Genomic DNA, 23,542 nt, shown 5'->3' with positions numbered 1-23,542 from the left:
TAAAAGTGTTTTTAAAAAAATATAAAGTTTTTGTTACTTTAAATTAATTTTATTGTGTGTTTTCATATCATTTTAATATGTTGATGTTAAAAATAAATTTTAAAAAATAAAAAATATATATTATTTTTAAATAAAAATATTTTTAAAGATAATTGTTTCTACATTATCAAACTAGCTTTGTATATGAATATAATAGATTTCACAACAAATGAGCGTGAAATTATAAATTTTAGATCATAATGATGAAAAAATCTAGGATTTATCAATAATAGAAACATTTCACACCACAAGAATCTTTGAAGAGATGCATAAACCACTTGTGCTATGAAAATCTTCATCTGAAGATGCATTAGGTTTAATTTAAACTTCAAACTCTAAAACGATGATAATATTTTGTACATTAACGAATCCTTTTTTATTTTTATATGAATTGACTTTAAGATTGTTGATAAAATGAAATAAAGTTTGAGTCATGGATTGCTTTACTCAAGCACAGAGAAGACACCAAGATCAAGGTTATCGTTGACTCCAACTAATAAAGAATAGATTCTGATAAAAAACAGAAAGATGTTTTTTTACTTTTTTTAAAAAATACCAATTTATTAAATGGATTGTTATTGGTCTAGAACAGAAAAAAAAAAAGAATAAAAGAAATTAATAAAAAATAAACCTTACACTTTTCATCTGAACATGCTAGAAAAGGAATACAATAGGAACTTCTAATCTTGAACATGCTCATGGACTTATCATAATAGTATAGGTATAAACCTATAGGTGAAGTGCTAGAAAGTTTAGAATGCTACTTGCAATTATTCTTATATTCTATTAAGAATTGCATTATAAATCATAAAATCTTTGATTTTTTATATATATAAAATTAATTTTTGTATATATTTTTAGATTATTTTAATGTTTTGATATTAAAAATAATTTTTAATAAATACAAAAATAAATTATTTTAATATATAAAACACTTTGAAAAGAAAAGAAAACCACTCTGTACTCTCAAACACCTCTTAATAAGAAAGGAAAAAAAAAAGAAAAAAAAACATAGATAGAAATATTATTATTTTTAATAATTTAATTTTTTTCATCATTTATTTATTTCTATTTAAAATAAATTTAGAGAATAACTACTTATCCCTGCTCTTTAAATTCTTAAAATCTTCTCCTAAAGAGGCCATATCAAATTTGACAACACCTACCCACTCTCCATAAATAAAAACCATAAATATTAATTTAAATTCACACCAAAAAAAAAAAATCAGGTTGTAAGTTAACAACCACGTAATTTGGTCATTTCGACAGCCTTTCCTTTCCATGTTTTATCAGTGGCTCGGAAAAGACCAAACCTTTATTGATAAAAGAAATACATAGAAAAAATCTCATCGAAACACAACTGAAACCTCGTCGTGTCCGCGTTTGAAAGAAAAAAAAGCCCACCCCTTTACTCGCCTTGCCTCTCGCTTCCTATCCCCACTTCTTCATCCCCTTGTTGAACCTAATCGTTTCCTTATTAAATACCTCCTCCCTCCTCTTCGATCGCTTTAACGTCTCTAAGAAACCAAACGGAGAAAAAGAAGAGGAAGAAAGGGTCTTTTTCTGCAAGAAAGTCATTAGTCACACCCTTTTCTGACACCTCTTTAAATAATCCTTAAAGCCCATTAATCTCCTCGATTTTCCATTCCAGGAAACCAGAAAAAACCGCGTCTCTAATCTTTTTTTGAGCCGGCCGAGTTGATTCGGTATGACTCACCAGGGGCATCTTCTGCGATCACCTTCCTCGAACCGAAGGATGCAGCCTTTGTTGACAGAAGCGACAGGGTCAAAAATCGTACCGACAGGAGAGGGGAGGGAGAAGAACTTGGGAAGGACGAAAAAGCAGAGTTTTGGTGAGGTGGCAGGTGGCACGGCAGCGGTGTGTTGCTGCTGTCCATGCACTGTGATAAACCTTCTTGTTTTAGCCGTTTATAAGGTGCCGGCTTGTTTATGTAAGAAGGCCAAGAAACGACACCGTTTGAGAAAAAAGAAGCAGAAAGAAAGGTCCCTGTTGTCTCCCAGTAGCGGTGGGTCCAGGGAGGAGGAATTACAGTCAGAGAAGAAGGCTACAGAGGCTGTGGAGAAAGGGAAATGTTGTGATCACCATGATCATAATCATGATGAAGAAACTGAAGCCGTTGATTTGGAGAAGCAAATGTGGGACCAGTTTTACAATACTGGGTTTTGGAGGAGCCCATCTCAAAGAGGTACATGATGGATGCTGCAAGCCTGGTGTATGGTATAAAGTAATGGGTCTCGATATTGTGCTTTGATGGTGGTGGTAAAGGGTACAAATGCGGGGTTTTTTGAACTTGATTGCGATGGATTGGATTTGTACTTTGAAAGGAAGGGTACAAATGCAAATTGGTTTTTGTTTGGGGTCCAACGCGAGTTCGTGAAGATGAATTCATGTGGGCCTTCGTGTAAGAACAGGAGTTCTGACTTTTGAGTTCTTCTGACAATGGAGATGTAAATGCATCATGCAATGTGGAGATGTCCTTATACTGTCTGTTGGATAATTGGCATGGACTGGGGTGGTGTGAGAAACAAAATTACACATTGGATTGTTTTTCCTTAGTTATTCCTTTTGGGTTCGTGGGATATGATGCTCTTTGTGATTTGGGATGGCGATTTGAGGTTAGATTGAGTGAGAATCTTATATAGAAGGGAATCTAATTCCATGATCAACAGACGTCTTAGCTTCCTAATTGTAAATCTGGTGTTCTTTTATAGTTTTTCGCCCATTCATGTTCATTTTGTTTCTGGGTTTTGGTTGTTTTTATGCCGGATGTGGAATAGAACAGCCATGATTTGCTTGATTTTGAAGAAAATGATTTTCGGGAAACACAAGCATGGAACTCGTAGGCACTAATTCTATCTTGGATTAGAGAGAACACTTGATAATTGAATCTAATATTTCAGAGTTATTTTTTGTCCGAGAAGAAGACCAAGGTCATAGTTATAACCGAGACTGGTTCGGGGTGAAGAAAAACTAGATGAAAAATTCATCTAGATTGGTTAGGATTGAAGAAAAAACGAGAGCATCTGTTGATGATCTATTGCAATTGAGTTTTTCAAATGTTTGACTTGTGATGGGGATTTTCCACCTTTTAATGTGAACTCAATAATTTCATGAATTTATTCCTCCAGCTATCCCAATTTCAAGATTCGTGCTGAATTGATGGATATGCAGGAGCTGAAACAAATAGAGGGTCAAGTGTCAGCATAAATTATGCTTTATGGGACGATGTATCTGTGTCAAATTGGTTTCCTTATCTTCTTGTTTGGAAACCCAGATTCGACCTTGCTTGATTCCATTTTTAAAAGCTGCGGAGTGTTTTTTTTTTTTTTTTAATATTGTGGTTAAAGATGTTTTTTAAAAATATTTTTATATAATTTATTTTATTTTATACATCTTCACGTCAAAATCATCAAACAAAAAATAAAAATAAAATCAATTTATTTTATTTTTAAACAAAATATATTTTCAAAACATGCCACAGAAAAAATAAAAACCACCGAACTATCAAATATTCTCAGGGCACTTGTGTTTTGGAATTTGAAGGATTCATCTGGCAATGAATTGAATGCCACGATTGGAACCTGGATTCATTGTGGGGAAACTTCCGATTGGAAAGTTTTGCTCGCATGATTTAATTTTTTCATGAACCAGTAAAAATCTAATAGAAATATTAATATTACGAGTATAAGAATTAAATCATTCTATCTATATTAATTAGCATATCAGAAGAATTCTAAAAAAAGAAAAAAAATTAAGTATATTTGTTAAATCTTATCTGTATTTTGGTCCAACAAAAGACTTGAATCATTAGATTCTTGTGTAAATTCATGCATCGTTGTGTCAAACCATATTTTTTTTTTGTTTTGCATTAAAAATAATATAGATAGAATGATTTAATTCTTATACACATTAAAATTATTGTTGTAGCAGATAATAATTTTTTTTTAAAAAAACAGATACAACCATATTTTCAAACACTGTTTTATAATTCTCTCTTCCCATTTGGTCTATTAATGAATGATTGATTTTTTTTCTTTAATTTATATTTTTAGCTCATTTAATGCATTCCATTTTGTTATTATTTAAAAAAAAAATGATAGTGGAGGATCCTAATTTGACCACTCACTCCATCCAATCCTGTTAATTCAATTTTCCTCGATAGTTATCCTAATATTTTGCCAGCCAAAACAATACTTAATTACTTATACTTTTTATTAATCATAATCCACTTTCTTTTTATTGGAGCAACTATTTTTATAATAAAAAGGAAGCATTGGAAAATTAATTGACGTGCACGGCATTATTAATTGCATTTCTAAATATTTTTGCAGAGTCAGATATGATTAAAAAACTGGGCATGTTAATTTTCAAAAGGCTGTTGACTCGAGAGAACAAGGTGTCTCCTCGAGGAAGGTGCTTGAAATCATCGAGTTTGAGCTCGAATTTTCATTTGATAAGAACATCAACATCAATTGCAAATTTGCAATAAGATTTTTGTAAAGTCAAATATATAAAAAAGAAAAAACAATTGCAATAAGCTTTCCATGTATATGTCATGGGCTCTGTAAGCCTTGAGGTCAGAGGCCTTAGAAAACTACATGCCCAATTTATTTGTCTAGAAGGCCACATTGCTGAAATAGTTGGATTGAACCTCGAAAAAGTTCTACTTTCTACGTTTGTAGTGTCAAAAATATACTTAGGTGTTCGTGTTCGGTAATATATTAAATTAAGTTTATATATTAAAAAATTAAGTTTAAAATATAGTTTTTAGGAAGCATTTTTTATATGTTTTTTAATTGAGTTTTGTAAAATTTTGTTTATTTTTGTGTTTCAGAATCATTATTTTTAAAAATTTAAAATTTTTTAATTTTTTCTTTACTTCAAATTATTTTTTATATATATTTTCATATTATTTTGATGCTTTTATATCAAAAATATATTTTTTTAAAATTATAAAAATAAAAACTAGTCTATTGAAACACAGTTCAAAACTTGATCCGAACCACGTATAAAAAAACATAGATTAGTTGCTTTTCAATAACTAAGGTTCAACCTCAGTTTTGATTGGCCCATGCCACTTCCAAATGTTTACCAAACACTATGAAACACAAGTTAGGGACAAAACCCATGTCGTTGTGCTGCAACCCCAAACAATTGCTTCAGGTCAGTATAGTTGGAGGGTAAAGGCAATGAGTGCTGAGAGAAAGGTTTTTTTTTTTTTTTTTATTATTATTATTTTTTCCCTGCTTTGTAAAGAAATGCAACGAGAGAGAATGGTTAATTATAGCATGGGAGATTTTCTTTAAATCCGAAGGTTTTTTTTATAGGCAGATTGTTCCTATTTGGGACCTCCTAGTGATTTGATGCTGGAGAAAAGGCATGGTGGGATTTCTTCACAAGCTTCTTTGCTTTTTTGCTGAGCACTCAACTAAAAGGAAGAAAGCTTTTGTGCTTAAGAAGTTTTTTAGCTATGCTAAAAAAATAGAGTGTTCTGGTTTGCATAGTTTTGAAACCCAGTCTGGTTTAGCGGGTCGACCTGAGATCTGGTGCTGGAACCAGGTCGAATTAAATAAAAAATAAAAAAAGTCATGACTTAATGTGACCCGGTAGGTTGACCCAGCGATCCAACAAAACTTGGTTTCAACTCATTGATTTTTTTTAACTAAAATATCATTGTTTTGATTTTTTTTAAATAAAAATTAATCCAATAACCCGATTAAAACTTCAAACCCGGGGTTTGGACCGGCCAGGTTTAAAAACTATTATGTTTCGTGCTTAAGAAGCTTTTGTCGCATATGGTGAAGGAAGCATTGGAAGGCATTCTTTCATTGTCTATTTGTTTTGGAGGAATAAGAATTGCACCATTATTCTTTAAGGAGATCAAATGAACTAGCTAAAACAAGAAATCTAAGGCCGCCTACCATGGTTTTTTTTTTTTTTAATTTTAATGTGATGATATTAAAAATACAATACAAAATAATAATAAAATTATTTTAATATATTTTTAAATTAAAATTTAAGATCAAGCACGCGTGGGTAGGATGGAAGGGTAACCATCCCTGCACGGACACAGATTCTTGGGGAAAAAATATTTTAGTAGGAAAGGAAAATAAATCACATCACATCATTTACTTTTATGACAACTAAGATGCTACGAGCCATGTCAAGAGGAGTCTCCAGAGCCCAGCCCAGAATCATCATCATGCAACACTTGATCACCAGGGACCCACATCATAAAATTTCGTTGCCTTCATTTCCCGGCAAGACTAGTTGTCTGTACTAAGTCTGATAAAACTCTCCGAAAAACCCTAATTCACCCTTTTACCTCAACCACCACCACTTCCACCACAACCCGCACGCAACCCCCACGCCCCCTTTCTCCCTCCACCTCTTTCTAAAATTGAACAAAATCCCATTTCTGAATTACCCACATGTAAAATTTTATTTCTTTTGCTTCTCAAATTCAGTTCCTTGTCAGATTCAATCAAAACCCATCTCTTGAGATTAACTCCTTTGTTAAAAGTCTCGGTCTTTTCAATTTTCACTATTCAATCAAAACCCATCTCTTAAAACTAAGCAGTTGTCAGAAACTTTCTATTTTGGCCTCCAAAATTTTCCATTGTTTCTCTCTAGCCTGGAAATTTTAAACTTCCTATACATTAGTTGGTTTTTTGTGTTTTGGTTTTTTTGGTTGTTGTTGCTTCAATGGCAGAGAATAGGAGTGGGGATCGAAGTGAAGAGAGTGATTACACATCAGAAGATGAGGGAACGGAGGATTATAGGAGAGGAGGGTACCATGCTGTGAGAATCGGTGATACATTCAAGAATGGGAGGTATGTGGTGCAAAGCAAGCTTGGTTGGGGTCATTTCTCTACGGTTTGGCTCGCTTGGGACACTCAGGGATCGGTATGTTTGATGGCTTTTTTTATCTTAATCTTTTTAATCAGTAATGGGAAATTTGCGCTTAATTATTAGAATAGGAATTCCAGTTTTTTATGTTTGGATTTTTTTTTAAAAAAATTATTGTGCTAAAGGCCTTTTTTTTTGCTTTATTAGATAATTTCATGATTCAGGAAATTCACATTAGTGTTTATTGTTTGACTCTTTAACAACACGAGAAATTCATTGTTTGTAGCGTTATGTAGCTTTGAAAGTTCAAAAGAGCGCTCAACACTATACCGAGGCAGCCATGGATGAGATAAAGATCCTTAAACAGATTGCCGAGGGAGACCCTGATGATAAAAAGTGTGTTGTCAAGCTTTTGGATCATTTCAAGTATTCAGGGCCTAATGGACAGCACGTTTGTATGGTTTTTGAGTACCTGGGAGATAACCTTTTGACCCTTATTAAGTACAGTGATTACCGAGGGGTTCCTCTACACATGGCAAAAGAGATATGCTTTCATATATTAGTGGGTTTGGATTACTTGCATCGCCAACTCTCAATCATCCACACTGATTTGAAGCCCGAAAATGTCCTGCTTTTGTCAATGATTGATACATCAAAAGATCCTAGGAAATCAGGTGCTCCTCTTATCCTTCCAACCAGCAAGAACAAAATCGTGGCTGAATCTAGTTCTTCCAAAGAAATCAAGAGTTTGAATGGGGATCTGACAAAGAACCAAAAAAAGAAAATTCGAAAGAAGGCTAAGAAGGCAGCTCAAAGTTGTGCGCAGCAAGAAGCTTCTTTGGAAAACAATGCTGATCCCAAACCAACTAGTCCTGAAGATTCTAATGTTGATGCAAAATCAAATGAAGATTCTGTCGATGAACAATCAAATGGTTCTGTGATCAAAGATGATTCAGCAAACACTGATGGGCAGAAGGATGCTTGCCAAGCAAAACGCGGCAGAAGGGGGAGCCGCTCCACAAGGCAAAAGCTATTGGCTGCTGCTGATCTAAAGTGTAAATTGGTAGATTTTGGAAATGCTTGTTGGACATACAAACAGTTTACAAGTGATATTCAGACAAGACAGTATAGATGTCCAGAGGTTCTTCTTGGATCTAAATACTCTACTCCAGTAGATCTCTGGTCCTTTGCTTGCATTTGTTTCGAGCTTGCCACTGGCGATGTCCTTTTTGATCCTCACAGTGGTGACAACTATGATAGAGACGAGGTATGTGCTCACTTTGCAATCCTTTACCCCTTCCCCAATTCATCATTTTGCTGCAATGCATTGGTTTAATTAATTATATCACTTACATTTTTAGTAACTGATGTATTCTATTAATGATAACACCTATGTTTTTTCTTCTGTGCTTTGTTTTATTTTTATCCTGTTCTAACTTATCCAGGTTATACTTACAGGATCACTTGGCATTGATGATGGAACTCCTTGGCATGATGCCGCGCAAGGTAGGAGTGTTACGTGTATTTTAATGATTTCAATTGCATACTTATTTACGGTTTCCATGGATTTGAAAATGTTTATTGTTTTTTTGTAACATCATTTCTTTTCCAGATAAACTGAATAAGATCAAAAATAGCATTGTAGTATTAGGTTTTATGTACTTGCTGTGACTGTTTATAGGCATGTATATTTTCCTCAGGTTGCATTAGGTGGTCGCTATTCTCGGGATTTCTTCAATAGATATGGAGATTTGAAGCATATTCGTAGGTTGCGTTTTTGGTCTCTCACAAAGGTGCTTATGGAGAAGTACAATTTCAGCGAGCAAGATGCTAATGACTTGAATAACTTCCTTGTTCCCTTACTTGATTTTGTACCTGAAAAGAGACCGACAGCAGCTCAATGCCTAAGTCATCCATGGATCACTGCTGGTCCTCGTCTGCTTGAGCCTTCCATGCCAAGTTTCAAGCACGAGGCCAAAGATGGGAATATATCTGAAACCGAGAAGGATGAGAGGGAGGCTATGGAAGCTGGAATAGAAAATATCGTCATTGATGGAGCTTCAAAAAAATCCAAAAAACTGCAACCTATGGAAAATCCTTTGAAATACACATGATATAATTTCCAGGTGGTGTTTAACACCAGACTTTTCACTCGTACCTTTTCAAAAATGGCTTCAATCTTATACGAGGAACCTCAGCTTCCCAAATTCATTTGAGATCTATCCATATCTTGCCGTGGAATGTGATTTAGGAATCATCAAGTCAATAGTGTGGATGATTTGTGAGTTGAATGGTTCCAGTTTTGTAAAAGAGGCTCTCACAGGTGTTCCAACTAACAAATATGCCGCCCTCTGTATCCATGCCTCCCCCTGTATGCTCTGTGTTTGACTCTTTTGATTTTTCTTTGTACAATGTACACACATCGATTCAAGGGTTCATCATGTATCAGGCTTCTAGATTAGACGTGTTATTTTCAGACATTTTTCGAGCTACAATTTTACATTTTACCGGATTGCATTTGTTTCATTGATTTCTTTATTCTGAGATAGTACTGGTTGCTGCTTGCTTAACCTCCTTGATGAATTATGCTGCTTTTGTTGATGCTTATGACATAACCATTGAGGTTGGTGCCTTTTCGGGTTGGCCTTGAGCACAGCTATCGGTTTAAAGCAAGACGAGACTCCTTTCAAGCATGGATGGCAAAACTGCAACAAAAATGCAAGAGATGCTTTCGTTTCAATTGAAGCAGGAGCTCCAAAATCTAAAAGAAGGAAAAAGAAGAAAACCTAGAGGTCGACGTTGATCATGGGAACTCGGTTTTTTCTTAAAAACAGCTTGCTATCACAATATTTATTCTTTTTGTTGTAAATTAAGCCCATATTAGTTACTCTTTCATATATTGAAAAGAAAAGTCTTCGTATTTGCCGCACTGTGGCCTGATTCTTGACTACGTGTTATGAAATCATTGATGACGTTCCCAAGCTTTCTTCTTGCTGGTCAGCAGGGCAATGATAACAATGGCTTGCTTTGGTCCTTTAGGATCGTTAATTGTGATGCCTACCTCTTTCTACTAGCTGCGCAGGACTTCTAGACCGTTCAACTAATCCAGGCGACTGACACGAAGCACCCTTTTCTTGTGGACAATGCCACATGAATCATTCTAACTGGCAGCGAGTCGTTGACACTGACGGCCAGTCTTTAGACTCTGTACCTACAGGCTACAGCAACAGCCAGGTCCATCCCACCTTGACCATTACAATTACAGGTCCCATGAATTTAAAACCCAGCAGAGCTGGAGAGTGACGGGTTCAGTTGGTTATTAAAACCTGCCGCAAAATTGGCTCCGATTTGAACAACTTTTTGTACATCACAATCACAAACCTACCACAATACCAAACACATTCGAATCCTTAATCTGCCAGGCTTCGTTGCCATTCCTCGTAAGCAAAAACCGCCCGGTTGGCATGGTCATTTAAGTTCCAGAAAGAATCCGATTAGAACGGAAAAGAAAGCACACGAAGCCATGAATGTCTTCATGAATATAACCGTTGTTGGAGACCGATGTAGAAGGAGGTCTAGGTCATTAAATCAACCAGATCAATTTTTTTTTGATAAGCCGGGATATCCGGGCCAGCTTACGCGCACCACGACTAATTCCCGGACTCATTGAACATCTTGCAAGTCCAGTAAACAGGTAAGGCACCGCGGGAATGACAAGTGTGCACAAACAAGACTTGAATCCTGATGCAAAGGAAGGACACAAGGCCCTTCTACCGCTGGGCTACAAGACCAAGTACAGATCAATTTTATTTTATTTTATAATAACATTGTTTTTTTATTTTAAAAATAATTTCTTGGTGTTGGCTTCTTAGATTTGAATCAGATTTAGCAAGGTTGCTAAGAACTCAATTTAGTTAACCAGGTTTTACCAGATTAATGTTTTTTTTCCAGTCATGGTATAACAACAATGAACAATACCATTGAGTATGCTCAGGTCAAATATCTGTATGCTAGCAATGATACTGCACTTGACTCATAGCTACGCCTGAGCCTCACATTCAAATCAAAATGTTGCATATTAAAAGACTAGGAGTCGATAATAACAATACTCGCGATACATTATTTCGGTTTCAGCCAAATATCCCAGGCTCGGATCAACAGCTTTTATAGTTCGTTTGGAACTGTGTTCCAAACAACATTTTCAAAATGTTTTTTTTGAATTATAATATTAAAAATAATTTTTAAAAAATAAAATAAAAATTATTTTAATATATTTTCAAACGAAAAATAAAAGCTGAGAGTTAGACGACTATGAAATTCAAAGATGCCATTAGACGTAACTGGAAACAGAGATTTACTTCTGCTGGGAATCACAGCCTAACAACAAAATTTTCAGAATGGCTATGGTACTCCAGTTTGCAGGAGCAAAAATACATCTAATTTATAAGGAACAATTTCTCCCCACTTGTTCCAAGAATAAGCACTTCCTTCTTTCCAGGAATTCGCAGAACCTTGCTCCGTTTCTCTGGTAAAATATTGAAGCATTGGATATTTAAGTTCCATGAAACTTCACTTCTTGGTTTCAACAGCTGTAGTTGCGTACTGTGCTGGCCACAAATAATGTTAATGTAACTACCTACATACAGCTCACTAACAGCAATCAAATCAGACTATTATGCGCTCTAGAAACATCGTCGACTGGTCCTTGTCCAGGTGACTCAAATCAACTAGCCATGAGAGCTGCTTCAGTTTTGAGATCGCCTATAAAATACACAAGATAGCATTAGGTCAAGCCACTGCCATAAAAGTTATCTCATGAAATTCATGATAAGGACTCATGAACCTCTGAAACATCAGAATATTTCTCATAATGAGCTGAAGTGGGATCTCCAGTTGACCTTGGATTTCTGCTACAACAGTTTATTACTAGAGGAGTCCTTGGTAGCTCAAGAGATTTTGCTAGAAATAATGGTTCACGGGAAGCAGTACTTACCTATATTGAATAATTGCCCAGATTACAGTATCTTCCTAGCTCGAAGATATGAATACATGAGAAAAAATGCCACAACAGCACCAAAAATTATCCCAGATGTTGTTAACCAAAAAGCAAACTGCAATTCCAACAAAGATGTTATGGCACAACAATTTTAACCGGACCAGAATAGAATAACATGGAATGATGATTTTGAACTTTTGGAAGACGAACATACCACATGCTCTTCAAGATAGGACTTCAAATTCATGCCAAATATACCTGCAGCCAGGAAACATTTCTTATGATAAGCATGCAAAAATAGATTCTCAGATCATTTGCTTCATGGCACTAAGTATCATTAACATAATAGCATATGTGACGTTATCAGACATATAAGAAATCAGAAACTTGTAGCAGTATTTCAGCATGATCAAGTTTTCTGAGAGATGATTCTGGAGTTAACTGTTTGTTCATCTTTTGGAGTTACCCAATGCATGACCTTCCTACTTCACATATTCTCTCACATACTTAATTCCTCGTTAATATACAACAATTGATTTTCAGAATACAAGATGTGATTGAGATCCTGCTTGAGAACTAAATCTTCAGTTTTAACCCAACTTCAGCAGATATACCATTTCCAAATCCAAAAGCTACCAGCATGAAATGATCATGCTGGTTAGGAAGTGGTGATCAATTTCATGACTTCAATGTTTGTTGGAGTCAAGAATAATCAAGAGAGACAGTGTCTATTTGTAATCAATTCAATAGAAGTACAATATACTAATCAAAGAGATATAATCATAGTCATTGAAAACGAGTTAAATGCCTGAGGACGAGCAGGATGTTCATATAAAATAAAAAAATCATAGTAAAAGAGGCATGATACTAGTTTTCAAGCTGAAGGGCACACCTGCAACTAGAGCACCCACAGCCACACAAAATGTTCCAACCTGGAGAAGTAATTCCACTCTGCTCACCTCAAGCCTCCGAGAGCTGTTAAAGAAAGTTTAAAAGTTTGGGTATTCAGAATCTCACAAGTGTGGAACACAATAATTCCCATTAATTATGTATTACTGAAAAAATAACCATAAATCATTGCCAAGGTGAACTGAGCCATGGTTTTGTTTCTTTTCTTTTTTCCCACCATTTCCTTTCCACTTCTTCTTTTATCTTTCCTTCTTATTTTTACGTTGAGGGGTGTTCGGTAATTTACCCTCCAGGCCTCTAGGGTAAGGCTAGCGCAATTTTCTTGTGCTGTTCAGCTCGTTTCGCACATGGAAAGTACAATAGAATATTAAGTTAATGTTCCGGTGTATGTATATCTGCAGTAGGTGGAACAGAACTCAATAGAATATTAAGTTAATGTGAGGTAGTTCAAATGCAATAGCTCTGGTGTTCAATCTCTAAAAATAACAATCAGATAAAATTTTACATATGATTAATACAAAGCAATCGTGTGCCTTTTGAATGGTCTGGCTAAGCTTTACTCGATGCAAAAAATCTGCAAAATTAAAAATTTTCTTTCTGTAAGCTAACTCATATAGAATCTGGCCTTGACTTGACGAGCACCTTAATTCTTTATTTAAGCCAAAGTCATTGTTCTAGGTCCAAGGTACCCACCAAAAGAATTAAACAACTAGTAAAGGAAAGGTTTTTACTAAACAAATAATAAAGAAACAGTCATTGAGTTTCATTCAGCCTAAACACGGGCACAATGACCCAAGTACATTCATGATTTAACTGATTCCGTGTGTCTGAGAAGGTTTTTAAAGCTTCAAAAAGTGCTTCAAAGATTATCTTCAGTTGAAACAAACAAAGAAAACAACTAAAGTTTAATTGGACTCTAAGGCCAAAGCTAACAAAGCAAGAAAAGTCAAAATAATTCAGACCTTAAGTTAACAGCAATGGAATCTTCCATTTCTTTTGCAGAATCAAGAAGTCTTTCTGCCTGACCATGACAAGATTCAGATCTGCAAAATCACAGGATATTGAGATGCCAGTTTGCATAGTAGACAAAGTAACTTCACTAACTGAAAAGATAATTCTGAATGCCCATCAACTTATTAACTGCTCCTTGGAAGATTTTTTTTCTTATTTTATATTCTAGCAGCAATACTTCTTGAAGGCTTTTGTTGATTCTGTAGAGTTGAATGAAATGAAAATATATGTTATTTTCCTAGTTAAATCGGAATTGTGATGAATAATAAAACACAACCTCAACAGTAGCACCTATTGACGTTCCCTTGGAGGCCATGTTCAAGCTAAAAGTTAAATACACCAGCCTGCCTCCAATAGAAGGCCTGTTACATAGACCTAGCTAACTCTCTCTGGTCATTCCAAAGCTCGAGATATAGACAATACTAGCAAAATGCCAAGCTTTCATTCCAAGGCAACACATATCCTCACATGCTCAAGTAATCAGCATTGAGCTGCATATTATCTATAGAAATGAGTTCACTCTTTTTATATCTACCCACATGACAAAGGCACAAGAATACAAACATAACCTGAGGAATTATTGACATAATCCTGACGCACAGCTAAGCCATCACGTATTCACAGTTTATTTTAAATTGTCAACATTTATGAACAGTCTACCTTTCTTTGAAACAAATTTAAAGGAGGAAGTGAGAAATGAATTAGTGGAGAGGTTTCCTAAACCTATTATGCATAAATCATATCAAGTATGAGGAACTTATATCAGATATCCTTGCAAAATGGGACCGGGGAAAGACCTCTGAAGGTAATTTTCCAAAAGCATCTCAATTTCTTCCTCCTCTTCTGCAAATGACAAAAATCAATCCCTGGTTAAACCTATTTTAGTAAATTATTTTCCTTTTCTCTGATATAAATCTCTTTTTTCATAAAAAAGAAAGAAAGAAGAAGTAGAAGAATAATGCAAAATGGGAACATTGCTTATTCAAGTCAAGCATACGGAGCCTATGTAGGTCTTACCTTCAGCAATTTGCTTTTCTAGGGGAACAGAGCATTCCACAATGTCATTTCCTTTGAGTTTGCAGTTTCTTCCCATTATACATATCCTGCGTATTTCATGTTCGTCCTCCAAAAGATCAAGCAACATTTGACGAAGAGCCCCTGCCCTTGAACCCAATTCAACCTTTAATGAAAAAGTGAAGGTGTAAGAATTAAAGACCATTTCTTGTCACAACAGTTATGACATTCCAAGTACAGTAAGAAACTCTACCAAGGCTTGTTTGCTAATACGAAGTTCCTCCAGTATATCTGCAGTTAACCGGTTGGGCAAAACCTTGAGTAAAGCTTGAACCTGGAGCAAACAGTAAAGGACCAGGTGTAAAGATTTAGCATGTCAGGAAGACCATAATATGTAACCTAGCAAGCAAGTTGAATAGGTATCAATGCAGAAGCAACGTACAGATCATCGAGGTTTATTAAAAGAAGAATGAAGGACTTTGTTCATGTTTTAGTAAAGCAACAAGGGAAAATATTATGCAATCCTGACCCTAGCAATATCAAGTAAAGCATGTTATACTCAAGTATCAACTAAGTGATTAGTTACCATCGCCTTTTTACAAATTTGAATCTCGAGAACTAAAAATAGTTCAGAAACACTTCTGGCAAAACAAAGAATTTTAAAGAGCATCAAGACGCAAGCAAAAGAAAAAACAACACATAATAAAAGTACACTCACTATGTTCCCATACTCACACGAGGTTCTATATTCATCAGTCTCTGTTCCAAACGTTGTACTCGTGATAGCAATGCTGCTTCAACAACCTAAAAGTTCAACACTGAAGCCACTTAAAAAATATATAGCTTTTCCACAAATCGCAACATGTAGAAATCAAAACGCATTCATCTAGCAGTGTTCATGTTTCAGCACTGATAAAGTTAAAGAATAAAGAACACCTGACTGACCTCAAGCTCAAACGGCATGCATGGCCCTCCACTCGAGTTTCTGGGGTTCAACCGAGGCAACAGGGTATCTATAAAAGCTTTTCCTCCTCTCCTAACAAGGACCAGAACACGGAGGAGATTGACCATTAGCTAAACTCAAGCAAAAAGAATAATAAAAGAAATGGAAGTAATTTGTGCTGCTGCGGAATAAAAAAATTACCGATTGTAGTCAAATATAAGGACACATTCTTGCATTGCTATCGCTCGCAATGAGCCCAGATTGAGTAAGATAGCATGCTCACGAACCTGTAAGTTTACCACAATTCAACTGTTGAAGCCAAGCATGCACAAAATTCACTGCAAGTAATTAGTTAAAAAAAATAATTACCAGCAAAGAGGGCACTGAGTTTGTCAAAAATAATGATGGATCAACACTGCGGACATCTCTTGGTCGAAGACCTGATGATTTTTAAAAAGATAACAGCATTCTTTAAGGAAATTAATTAAATACTAATCAATTACAAATATATTAAATTAAAAAATTAATTTTGGCAGTCACCGCTAGACTTGAGTAACTGACGCCTGTTTATTTTCCGAGTGGATACCATTCCATTTGGCTTAACTTCTACAACCTTCAAAACGAAAATCAAAACGATTAGCAGAAACAAAAACGACACCGCACCAAAGGAAAAGGAAAGAAAAAACGCACCTCATAAACATGCTCACGAATCCCAAGGGAGAGAGAATCACCAAACGACGATGTTGTTGGAATCCTCTTGTTCTGTTGGAGCTGGACTTTAGTGTCTTCTCTGATTTCTGCTTCTTCTCCGACATCAGAGTCAGAGACTAAGTTGCTTTCTTGTTCGCTTCGATCCTCCTCCGTTGATTTGGTCAAACATTTGACTCTGGAAGATGATCTCACTGCGATGGGAAGCAGTGGAAATAATTTTTTCTTGTGGATGAGAGAGAGGTGAGGAGGTGAGGAGGATGGGAGTGTAGAGTGAGAGAAGAGGAGGTGGTGGTTAGGTAGTGCCGGCGGAAATTGAAGAGATAAAGCCATTGATGTGGTGAGTGAGGTTCGGTCATGGACTGTAACGGAGCTGAAGTGAGAGGAAAAGCAGGTGAGAGAGAGAGAATCTGGTTGGCTTTTTAGCGATAAAATATAGACTTTTTTGGATTTTTTAAATTATTTTTTAATTAGGTAGTTAGTTAAAAAACGACGGTTAGTGCTATTTGTGGCTTAGATTTAGTTTCGTCATTGATCATATGTTTTTCTCTTTCAATTGCCCAATTTAATGAATTTTTAATGCAAAGAGCTTGAGGAACTGCCACGTGTTGGTTGCTTTGCGTCTGACACTTGGCTTAAGCTTTGTGGTTACTTGTCCACCTCGATTAGCACCATTCGGGTTACATTCTCCACAATGATTTGGTATTTTAAAAAGATTTAATAATTCTTATGAACGGTTATTCTAATATTCAAAACTATTAAAAAAAAAAAATCCTCAGAATAATACAATTTATTCGATTAAGTAATTTATGCATAGACTTAGTATAAGATAGATCAAGCCAATCAAATCATCCTATGTCCTCCGAACTGCGCCCATCAATTTCATTAAATATAGTCCACTACTCCACATCACCAAATTCTCCATTAATTTATTAACTAGCACACATTAGGATAATCAAGCTAGAAATGTGAGAAAAAATAAAAAAATTCATAGTAGCACAAAAGTCAAAGAGTCTTGTAATATGTTTGTTAAATACATAAATAGTTGTCATATGATGATAACTAGGAATGATCTATCAAGTGATTGTCATCCATGGCAGCTGATTATCAAAACAACAATCCCTTGCTGGAGGACTTCCTCTTTCCTCCTTATGATGCCATCCAGCCCAAGCACGTCTCCCCTGCCATCCTTTCACTCTTGGACCAGCTTGTACGTTGTGTTAAGCTTCGGATCTTTCTCTTCTGTTTTTTTTTTTTTTTTTTTTTGTTCTGGCAATTGTTTTTTACTGTAATTCACAGCATGAATTGAAGATTTTCCTGGAAGCTATAGTTCTGTGATATGTGTAGGAGAGTAATTTGGTTGAGTTAGAGACTAGAGGAGAACCAACATGGCCAAAATTGGTGGAGCCATTGGAGAACATTAAAGACAGATTATCTGTTGTTTGGGGGATTGTGAACCATCTGAATGCTGTTATGGATTCTCCTGAACTTCGTTCAGCCATCGAAGAAGTCCAGGTAACTGTGTAATTACCTGTTTCTTTACCATCTTCATATGAATCACGGGCTGTGTTTTTTAGGTTAAAAGAAAAAAAAAAGTTTTCTTGCAGCCAGAGAAGGTAAAGTTCGAGCTTAGATTGGACCAAAGTAAACCTATATACACTGCATTTAAAGCCATTCGACAATCTTCTGAATGGGAGAGCTTGAACGAGGCACGAAAACGCATAGTGGAAGGTATTGCAGCTTCATGAACTACATCTTATCTGGTTTTGGTTTTGCTGGTGTAAAATTAATGTTGGACAGTTGAATTGAGTTGAAACTTGGTCAACGTATCCTGCACGCTCAGTTCTCTATAGAGTTGGTCCCAATTAGACTTGAAAGTTGCCATGTTGGAATCTTGTTTATCTTTCTAGTTAGGTTTTCAGAGATTTTATTTGATCTGGATTTTCATTATTTAGCTAATGTTTAAATAGTAAATAGTTTTGAATGTTGCTAGTTAGAACAAGTTTAGAATTATTGACAATCATAATTATTTCTACGTGCAGCTTTAGCTTTTATTTTTTATATACGCGGAGTAAAAAAAATTGTTTTACTCGCAGCACGAGGGTTATTTAAACTGTTGTTGTAGTCTAAAATATTACGTTCTATACTTTCTGCTCAGTTTTTCCATCCATTGGATGTGCGATGGTTCATTGGTGATGATTTGATCTTTTAGCTCATGGCACAACATACAGATTCATCATAAACTGCATTTGTCTATGCTTTCTGCAGCTCAAATAAAGGAGGCAGTCCTCAATGGTGTTTCTCTTGAGGATGATAAAAGAAAACGTTTCAATGAGATTCAACAGGTGAGTTTCGACATCGATGACTCACATTAAAGCAGTAATGATACAGAAAAGACAAGCAAATGAACGAGTTAGCTTTCCTTCTTCCTGATATGAGCTTGAGTCGATCTTGATTCCAGGAGATATTATTTTTCCTTGTCAGCAGTATCAGGAAATTACCTTTTCTGATTATTAGAGCATCATAAGCGGGATAATTCTAAGCTAAACATGTTTGTAGCCTTTAAATCTTCTTGGGGAAATGAAAAGGAATTCAGAAAGTAGTTACCGCTGCAATGTATGTTATTTTTATAGATTTGTGAATATTCCCTGTCATTGAGTTCAGGAGTTGGAGAAGCTAGCACAGCAGTTTGAGGAGAATATTTTAGATGCAACGAACAAATTTGAAAAATTAATTACAGATAAGAAGGACATCGAAGGAATGACAGCTACTGGGCTTGCAATGGCTGCACAGATGGCAGTGTCCAAGGTATACTGTGTCAAAATGCTGGCCTGCATTGTTACAACTTGCATTTTGCCAAGTCATTTCTTGCATTTCTTCGTTCTCTTATATGCTTCATACTCTTGAGAATCAAGGGTCACGAAAATGCAACTGCTGAAAATGGTCCATGGGTTGTCACATTGGCTGGTCCAAGCTATCGTTCAATCATGCAACATGCAAAGAATCGTTCTTTACGTGAAGAACTATACCGTGCTTATGTCACTCGTGCTTCAACTGGAGTTCTTGACAATACAGAAATCATCAATCACATTTTGAAGCTTAGGTTGGAGAAGGCAAAGCTTCTTGGATTCGATAATTACGCTGAGGTAGGACATGCAGTGTGTGTTAAATGTTCATTCTGCTGATCTTAGTAACTCGGGCATGGTCATTCCAGGTAAGCATGGAAACAAAAATGGCGACAGTTGATAAGGCAGAGGAGCTTATTGAGGAACTTTGCAATGCATGCCACAGTTCTGCAATTCAAGGTAATTGGCGTTGATTCTATTTCCCATTTAGTTCTTAGTAGGAATTCATGTTTTTGCATCCTGATTATTGTAGGGTTTCTCTGGGGTTTTACTGTCTAGTGCCTAGATAAGAGCACCTGTTGTTATGTTTTAAGATGACCATTTACAGATGATTGAATTTGATATTTAACTTGATAAGATGTTGAATATTGTGAATATTTTTGGCAATGGAGTAACTAAATTTTTTTTCTTTGAAGACATGGAAGACCTTGAGATTTTTGCTAAAGGTCATAATGCTGTGGAAGCCAACCAACTTAGACACTGGGACATCAACTTCTGGAGCGAGAGGCTTCGCGAGTCGAGGTGTGACATTAATGAGGTAGATCCCTTCCCTCTTTGTAGCATAAGAAATCAATGTGAAAGTGGATGGAAACTTTGTATTCATCTCTTTGTTATGAGTTTTTTTCCACTTTAAGTAAGGCTAAATGGTGTTCCCTGCTTGTTTTCTTGGCTGCAGGAAGAACTACGTGCTTTTTTCCCACTGTCAAGGGTTATAGAAGGTCTTTTCAGCCTTGGAAAGAAGCTCTTTGGTATTAATATTTACCCAGCTGATGGATTAGCTCCGGTAATCTTTTCACATTCTAAAATAGGTTTATGTATTCGTGGTTTCAACATCAAACTGCAACCTACCAATGCCGTTTGGTTTATGACTCTTCAGGTTTGGAACAATGATGTCAGATTCTACTGTGTCAAAAACTTGTCAGATGTTCCAATAGCATACTTCTATTTTGATCCATATTCTCGTCCTTATGGGAAACGCGGTGGGGGATGGGTGGATTTGGTTGTTGGTCGCAGTCGTGTACTTTCACATGATGCTACATCACACAGGCTACCGGTTGTACATATTGTGTGTAATCAAACACCACCATCGGCTGACAAGCCAAGTCTCATGACCTTCCGTGAGGTAGGTTCTGCATTCATCTTAGCTGGAAAAAGTTATCTTTCTGTATCTTTTGATATCTGATATCTCATTGTTGATGGCCCCAGGTTGAGGTTCTGTTCCATGAGTTCGGACATGCCCTTCAGCATATGCTGACCAATCAAGATGAAGGTCTTGTTTCTGGTACAAAAGGGATAGAATGGGATGCTGTTGAATTACCTTCTCAGTTCATGGAACATTGGTGTTACCAAAGGTAATGTTATATAAAATAACTATCGTAATCATTCTACTTGCCATTTCCTTTTCATTTCAACCATTTGCTCGATCCATGCCGCATCAAATTCCATCCTTGCCTTGACTGCCTGTAGTCCATACTCGCTGTAACCTTCACCTTTCCAAATGGGAAACTTTAAGTGTGTCCTATTGTCGCAGTATTCAACCTTGTTAATGCTAAGTGATTCTCCGCCTTTCGCTTTCAGTTAAAATGATGTGTTTTGCATCCCTATTTCGCAGAGATACATTGATGAGCATTGCTAAACACTATAAAACTGGAGAGAGTCTACCTGAAGATATATGTTCGAAGCTCCTTGCAACAAGGACTTTCCGTGCAGGTTCAGAATTGCTTCGTCAGGTAGATGGAATTATACTTGAATTTATTTCCTTACCTTTCTGCTAAACCTATATAGAAACTTCTGTTATTGTTTTGATGTATACAACTGGCTTCCGTTCTGTTCTTCCGTTCTCTGCCCACAGCCATTCAACACGATTGTGGCCATCTTTGAAAGGGGTCTAGGAATAAAATATCAGGCTAAAGTTCTGACCTTAAGCATTCCTGCATTAAGCGGCCTCTCTAAGACCCACCCTTATGCCCATGCTTAACAACCAGGGAGTTAAATCATATTACGAAGACAATAACCTTAGATTATCTGTCAATGGGGAAGCAGAATTTCTTAATTCATTACTCAAAAGGGAGGATTTAATTGTTCAAAATGTCATTTGTAGCTACGATTTGCAAGTGTGGATTTGGAGCTCCATAAAAATTACATTCCAGGTGGGCTAGAATCTGTCTTTGATATTGATCAAAGAGTGAGTAGAAAGACACAAGTGATGCCCCTACAACCAGAGGACAGATTCCTCTGTAGTTTCAGTCACATATTTGCAGGTGCTTACTCAAAATGCAATTATATATTTCAACTGGACCCTTGTCTTCCAATGAACAGTTTCTCATTCATCTTTTCTGTATCAGATACATATGCAGCTGGTTACTATTGCTACCAGGTACATATTTAAGTTGCTGAATACTAGAACTTCCTTTTGATATTATTAAACAGCTCTAGTTAGCTTCCTTGAAATGAGTTTTTACATTAGTACTGATGCCTTTTACATTCCTTAACTTTCTGAATTTGAAAATTCTCGATATCAGTGGGCAGAGGTATTAGCTGCCGATGCTTTCTCGGCATTTGAGGAGGCTGGCTTGAATAATGAAAAGGTATGGCATCGAATTTCTATGTCAAAGTAGTTTCTACAAGTTCTCACACCTTAGAAGTGATGGTCCATATATAGTTCTGCATATTATTATGGAGCTGCTGTCCTTTACTTGACTAAAAAGAAAATCATTCTTCAAGCCTCCTCTAACCGTTTAAACTTTTGAATTAAAATAGTTTTTTAACAGGTTATTAATCAAACCGAAAAAAATAATTAAATTCTCCAAGTTTCTAAATTAGCTAAATCATAAGCATACAAGTTTTTTTCCCCTCTCTTGAGAGGTTTAAATGGAATTACCACATTATTTTTCTTGATACTGCTTGATTTGTCTGTTAATCTCCAGAAAATGGTTTCAATGACTGAACTTAATAAATCTTTCTGCAAACAGGCTGTCAAAGAAACTGGTATCAGGTTTCGAGAAACTGTTCTAGCTCTTGGTGGTGGAAAATCACCCCTCCAGGTCATACCAGCTTAACAAATTCTTTGTTTTTCTTTTGTAATCTGATTTTCATGTTCTGAATAAGGCTGGGATTCATTACGCCTTCAGGTTTTCATTGACTTCAGGGGACGGGAACCATCACCAGAGCCACTGCGTAGGTATTATGGCCTAAAACCAGCCCTTGCTGTTTCCTGAGACCTTCATATAAGAGTTTGAACGCAAGTACTCCAAGGAATCCTTCAGCTTACTGAATCTTTTCGTTCATTTTAACACTGGAAAACGCTTAAATCTCGTATGTAGTAAGGAAAATGGTTAATGCTTGGTAACTGCTTGTTTATCATATACACATCCTGATCCAACAGTTAAATAAAATAAGCTAAAACTATTTTAAGATTTTAGTCAAATCTGAAAGGTTAATGGAAGATAAAAGGGGAAAAAACAGAGTCATTCCCTTTGCATCTTGTTAATCGTGCACAGTTTTTCTTCTTCTTTTTTCAATGTTGAGGCATTGGCACTTTTGTTCTTGTCAATTTGTTTAGGGGCCAGAAAGACATGAACACAACAAACCGACTGGGAAAATTCAAGAAACAAAGAAAAAAAATGCTGCTGAAGAGAAGGATTGGCATTCTACCTTAAACACAATTGCATAGAAGAGAAAACTCAATCAGTTATAGAAATCCAACTAGATAATTCTTGCAGTACAAATAATGATTCAAGAAAACTCATTAAACAATCAAGAAACCAATCCTCATGATTCTTACAAGACTGGACAGAGCAATCAAGCATTGCTTCTACTAAAAGAAGAACCAATCCAGGCTAGAGACTACAAACAGTAGAATAGTCATTCCTTGTCAAGAAATAAAGCCAGTAGGCAGTCAAGAAACCATCTTTTTTGAAGAAACC

At 36.0% G+C, this 23,542-nt stretch overlaps 4 protein-coding genes across 8 annotated transcripts; 3 read left to right on the top strand and 1 right to left on the bottom strand.

Annotated features, from left to right (window-relative positions):
* Positions 1–1,263: 1,263 nt before the first annotated feature.
* LOC118045538 (uncharacterized) lies at positions 1,264–2,870 on the top strand. The gene has a single exon (XM_035054202.2). It carries the CDS (start codon positions 1,748–1,750, stop codon positions 2,252–2,254), a length of 507 nt encoding a protein of 168 aa, XP_034910093.1. The 5' UTR covers positions 1,264–1,747; the 3' UTR covers positions 2,255–2,870.
* Positions 2,871–6,294: 3,424 nt separating this feature from the next.
* On the top strand, positions 6,295–9,419 carry LOC118045537 (uncharacterized). Of its 2 annotated transcripts, none has more exons than XM_035054200.2 (4): positions 6,295–6,967; positions 7,197–8,177; positions 8,369–8,416; positions 8,611–9,419. In XM_035054200.2, the coding sequence occupies exons 1-4, from the start codon at positions 6,767–6,769 to the stop codon at positions 9,022–9,024; spliced, it is 1,644 nt and encodes a 547-aa protein (XP_034910091.1). In that variant the 5' UTR covers positions 6,295–6,766; the 3' UTR covers positions 9,025–9,419. The 2 variants fall into 2 exon arrangements, with proteins under 2 accessions (XP_034910091.1, XP_034910092.1); XM_035054201.2 differs by having other exon boundaries at positions 6,827–6,967; positions 7,207–8,177.
* A 1,801-nt stretch (positions 9,420–11,220) lies between these two features.
* LOC118045536 (magnesium transporter MRS2-11, chloroplastic) lies at positions 11,221–16,944 on the bottom strand. Of its 3 annotated transcripts, none has more exons than XM_073411350.1 (14): positions 16,474–16,942; positions 16,324–16,396; positions 16,153–16,223; positions 15,985–16,070; positions 15,777–15,876; positions 15,576–15,644; positions 15,094–15,174; positions 14,844–15,006; positions 14,624–14,669; positions 13,778–13,858; positions 12,799–12,881; positions 12,121–12,164; positions 11,904–12,021; positions 11,221–11,671 (listed from the first exon to the last, which is right to left on the bottom strand). In XM_073411350.1, exons 1-13 carry the CDS (start codon positions 16,822–16,824, stop codon positions 11,926–11,928), a joined length of 1,344 nt encoding a protein of 447 aa, XP_073267451.1. In that variant the 5' UTR covers positions 16,825–16,942; the 3' UTR covers positions 11,221–11,671; positions 11,904–11,925. The 3 variants fall into 3 exon arrangements, 2 of the variants coding, with proteins under 2 accessions (XP_073267451.1, XP_034910089.1); XM_035054198.2 differs by having other exon boundaries at positions 15,786–15,876; positions 16,474–16,940; XR_012170736.1 differs by lacking the exons at positions 11,221–11,671; positions 11,904–12,021 and adding an exon at positions 13,102–13,389 and having other exon boundaries at positions 16,474–16,944.
* Positions 16,945–17,421: 477 nt separating this feature from the next.
* Positions 17,422–23,037, top strand: LOC118045535 (organellar oligopeptidase A, chloroplastic/mitochondrial). Of its 2 annotated transcripts, none has more exons than XM_073411238.1 (17): positions 17,422–17,701; positions 17,839–18,006; positions 18,069–18,222; positions 18,760–18,836; positions 19,156–19,299; positions 19,407–19,637; positions 19,706–19,796; positions 20,033–20,154; positions 20,293–20,400; positions 20,494–20,739; positions 20,823–20,968; positions 21,229–21,346; positions 21,718–21,877; positions 21,962–21,993; positions 22,139–22,204; positions 22,589–22,660; positions 22,748–23,037. In XM_073411238.1, exons 1-17 carry the CDS (start codon positions 17,585–17,587, stop codon positions 22,832–22,834), a joined length of 2,139 nt encoding a protein of 712 aa, XP_073267339.1. In that variant the 5' UTR covers positions 17,422–17,584; the 3' UTR covers positions 22,835–23,037. The 2 variants fall into 2 exon arrangements, with proteins under 2 accessions (XP_073267339.1, XP_034910087.1); XM_035054196.2 differs by having other exon boundaries at positions 17,427–17,701; positions 18,099–18,222.
* Positions 23,038–23,542: the final 505 nt, after the last annotated feature.

The sequence above is a fragment of the Populus alba genome, chromosome 9 (assembly GCF_005239225.2).
Source record: "Populus alba chromosome 9, ASM523922v2, whole genome shotgun sequence".
NCBI classification, from domain to species: domain Eukaryota; kingdom Viridiplantae; phylum Streptophyta; class Magnoliopsida; order Malpighiales; family Salicaceae; genus Populus; species Populus alba.
The sequence above is the reverse complement of the archived record's forward strand: the minus strand, read 5'-3'. Positions and strand labels throughout refer to the sequence as shown.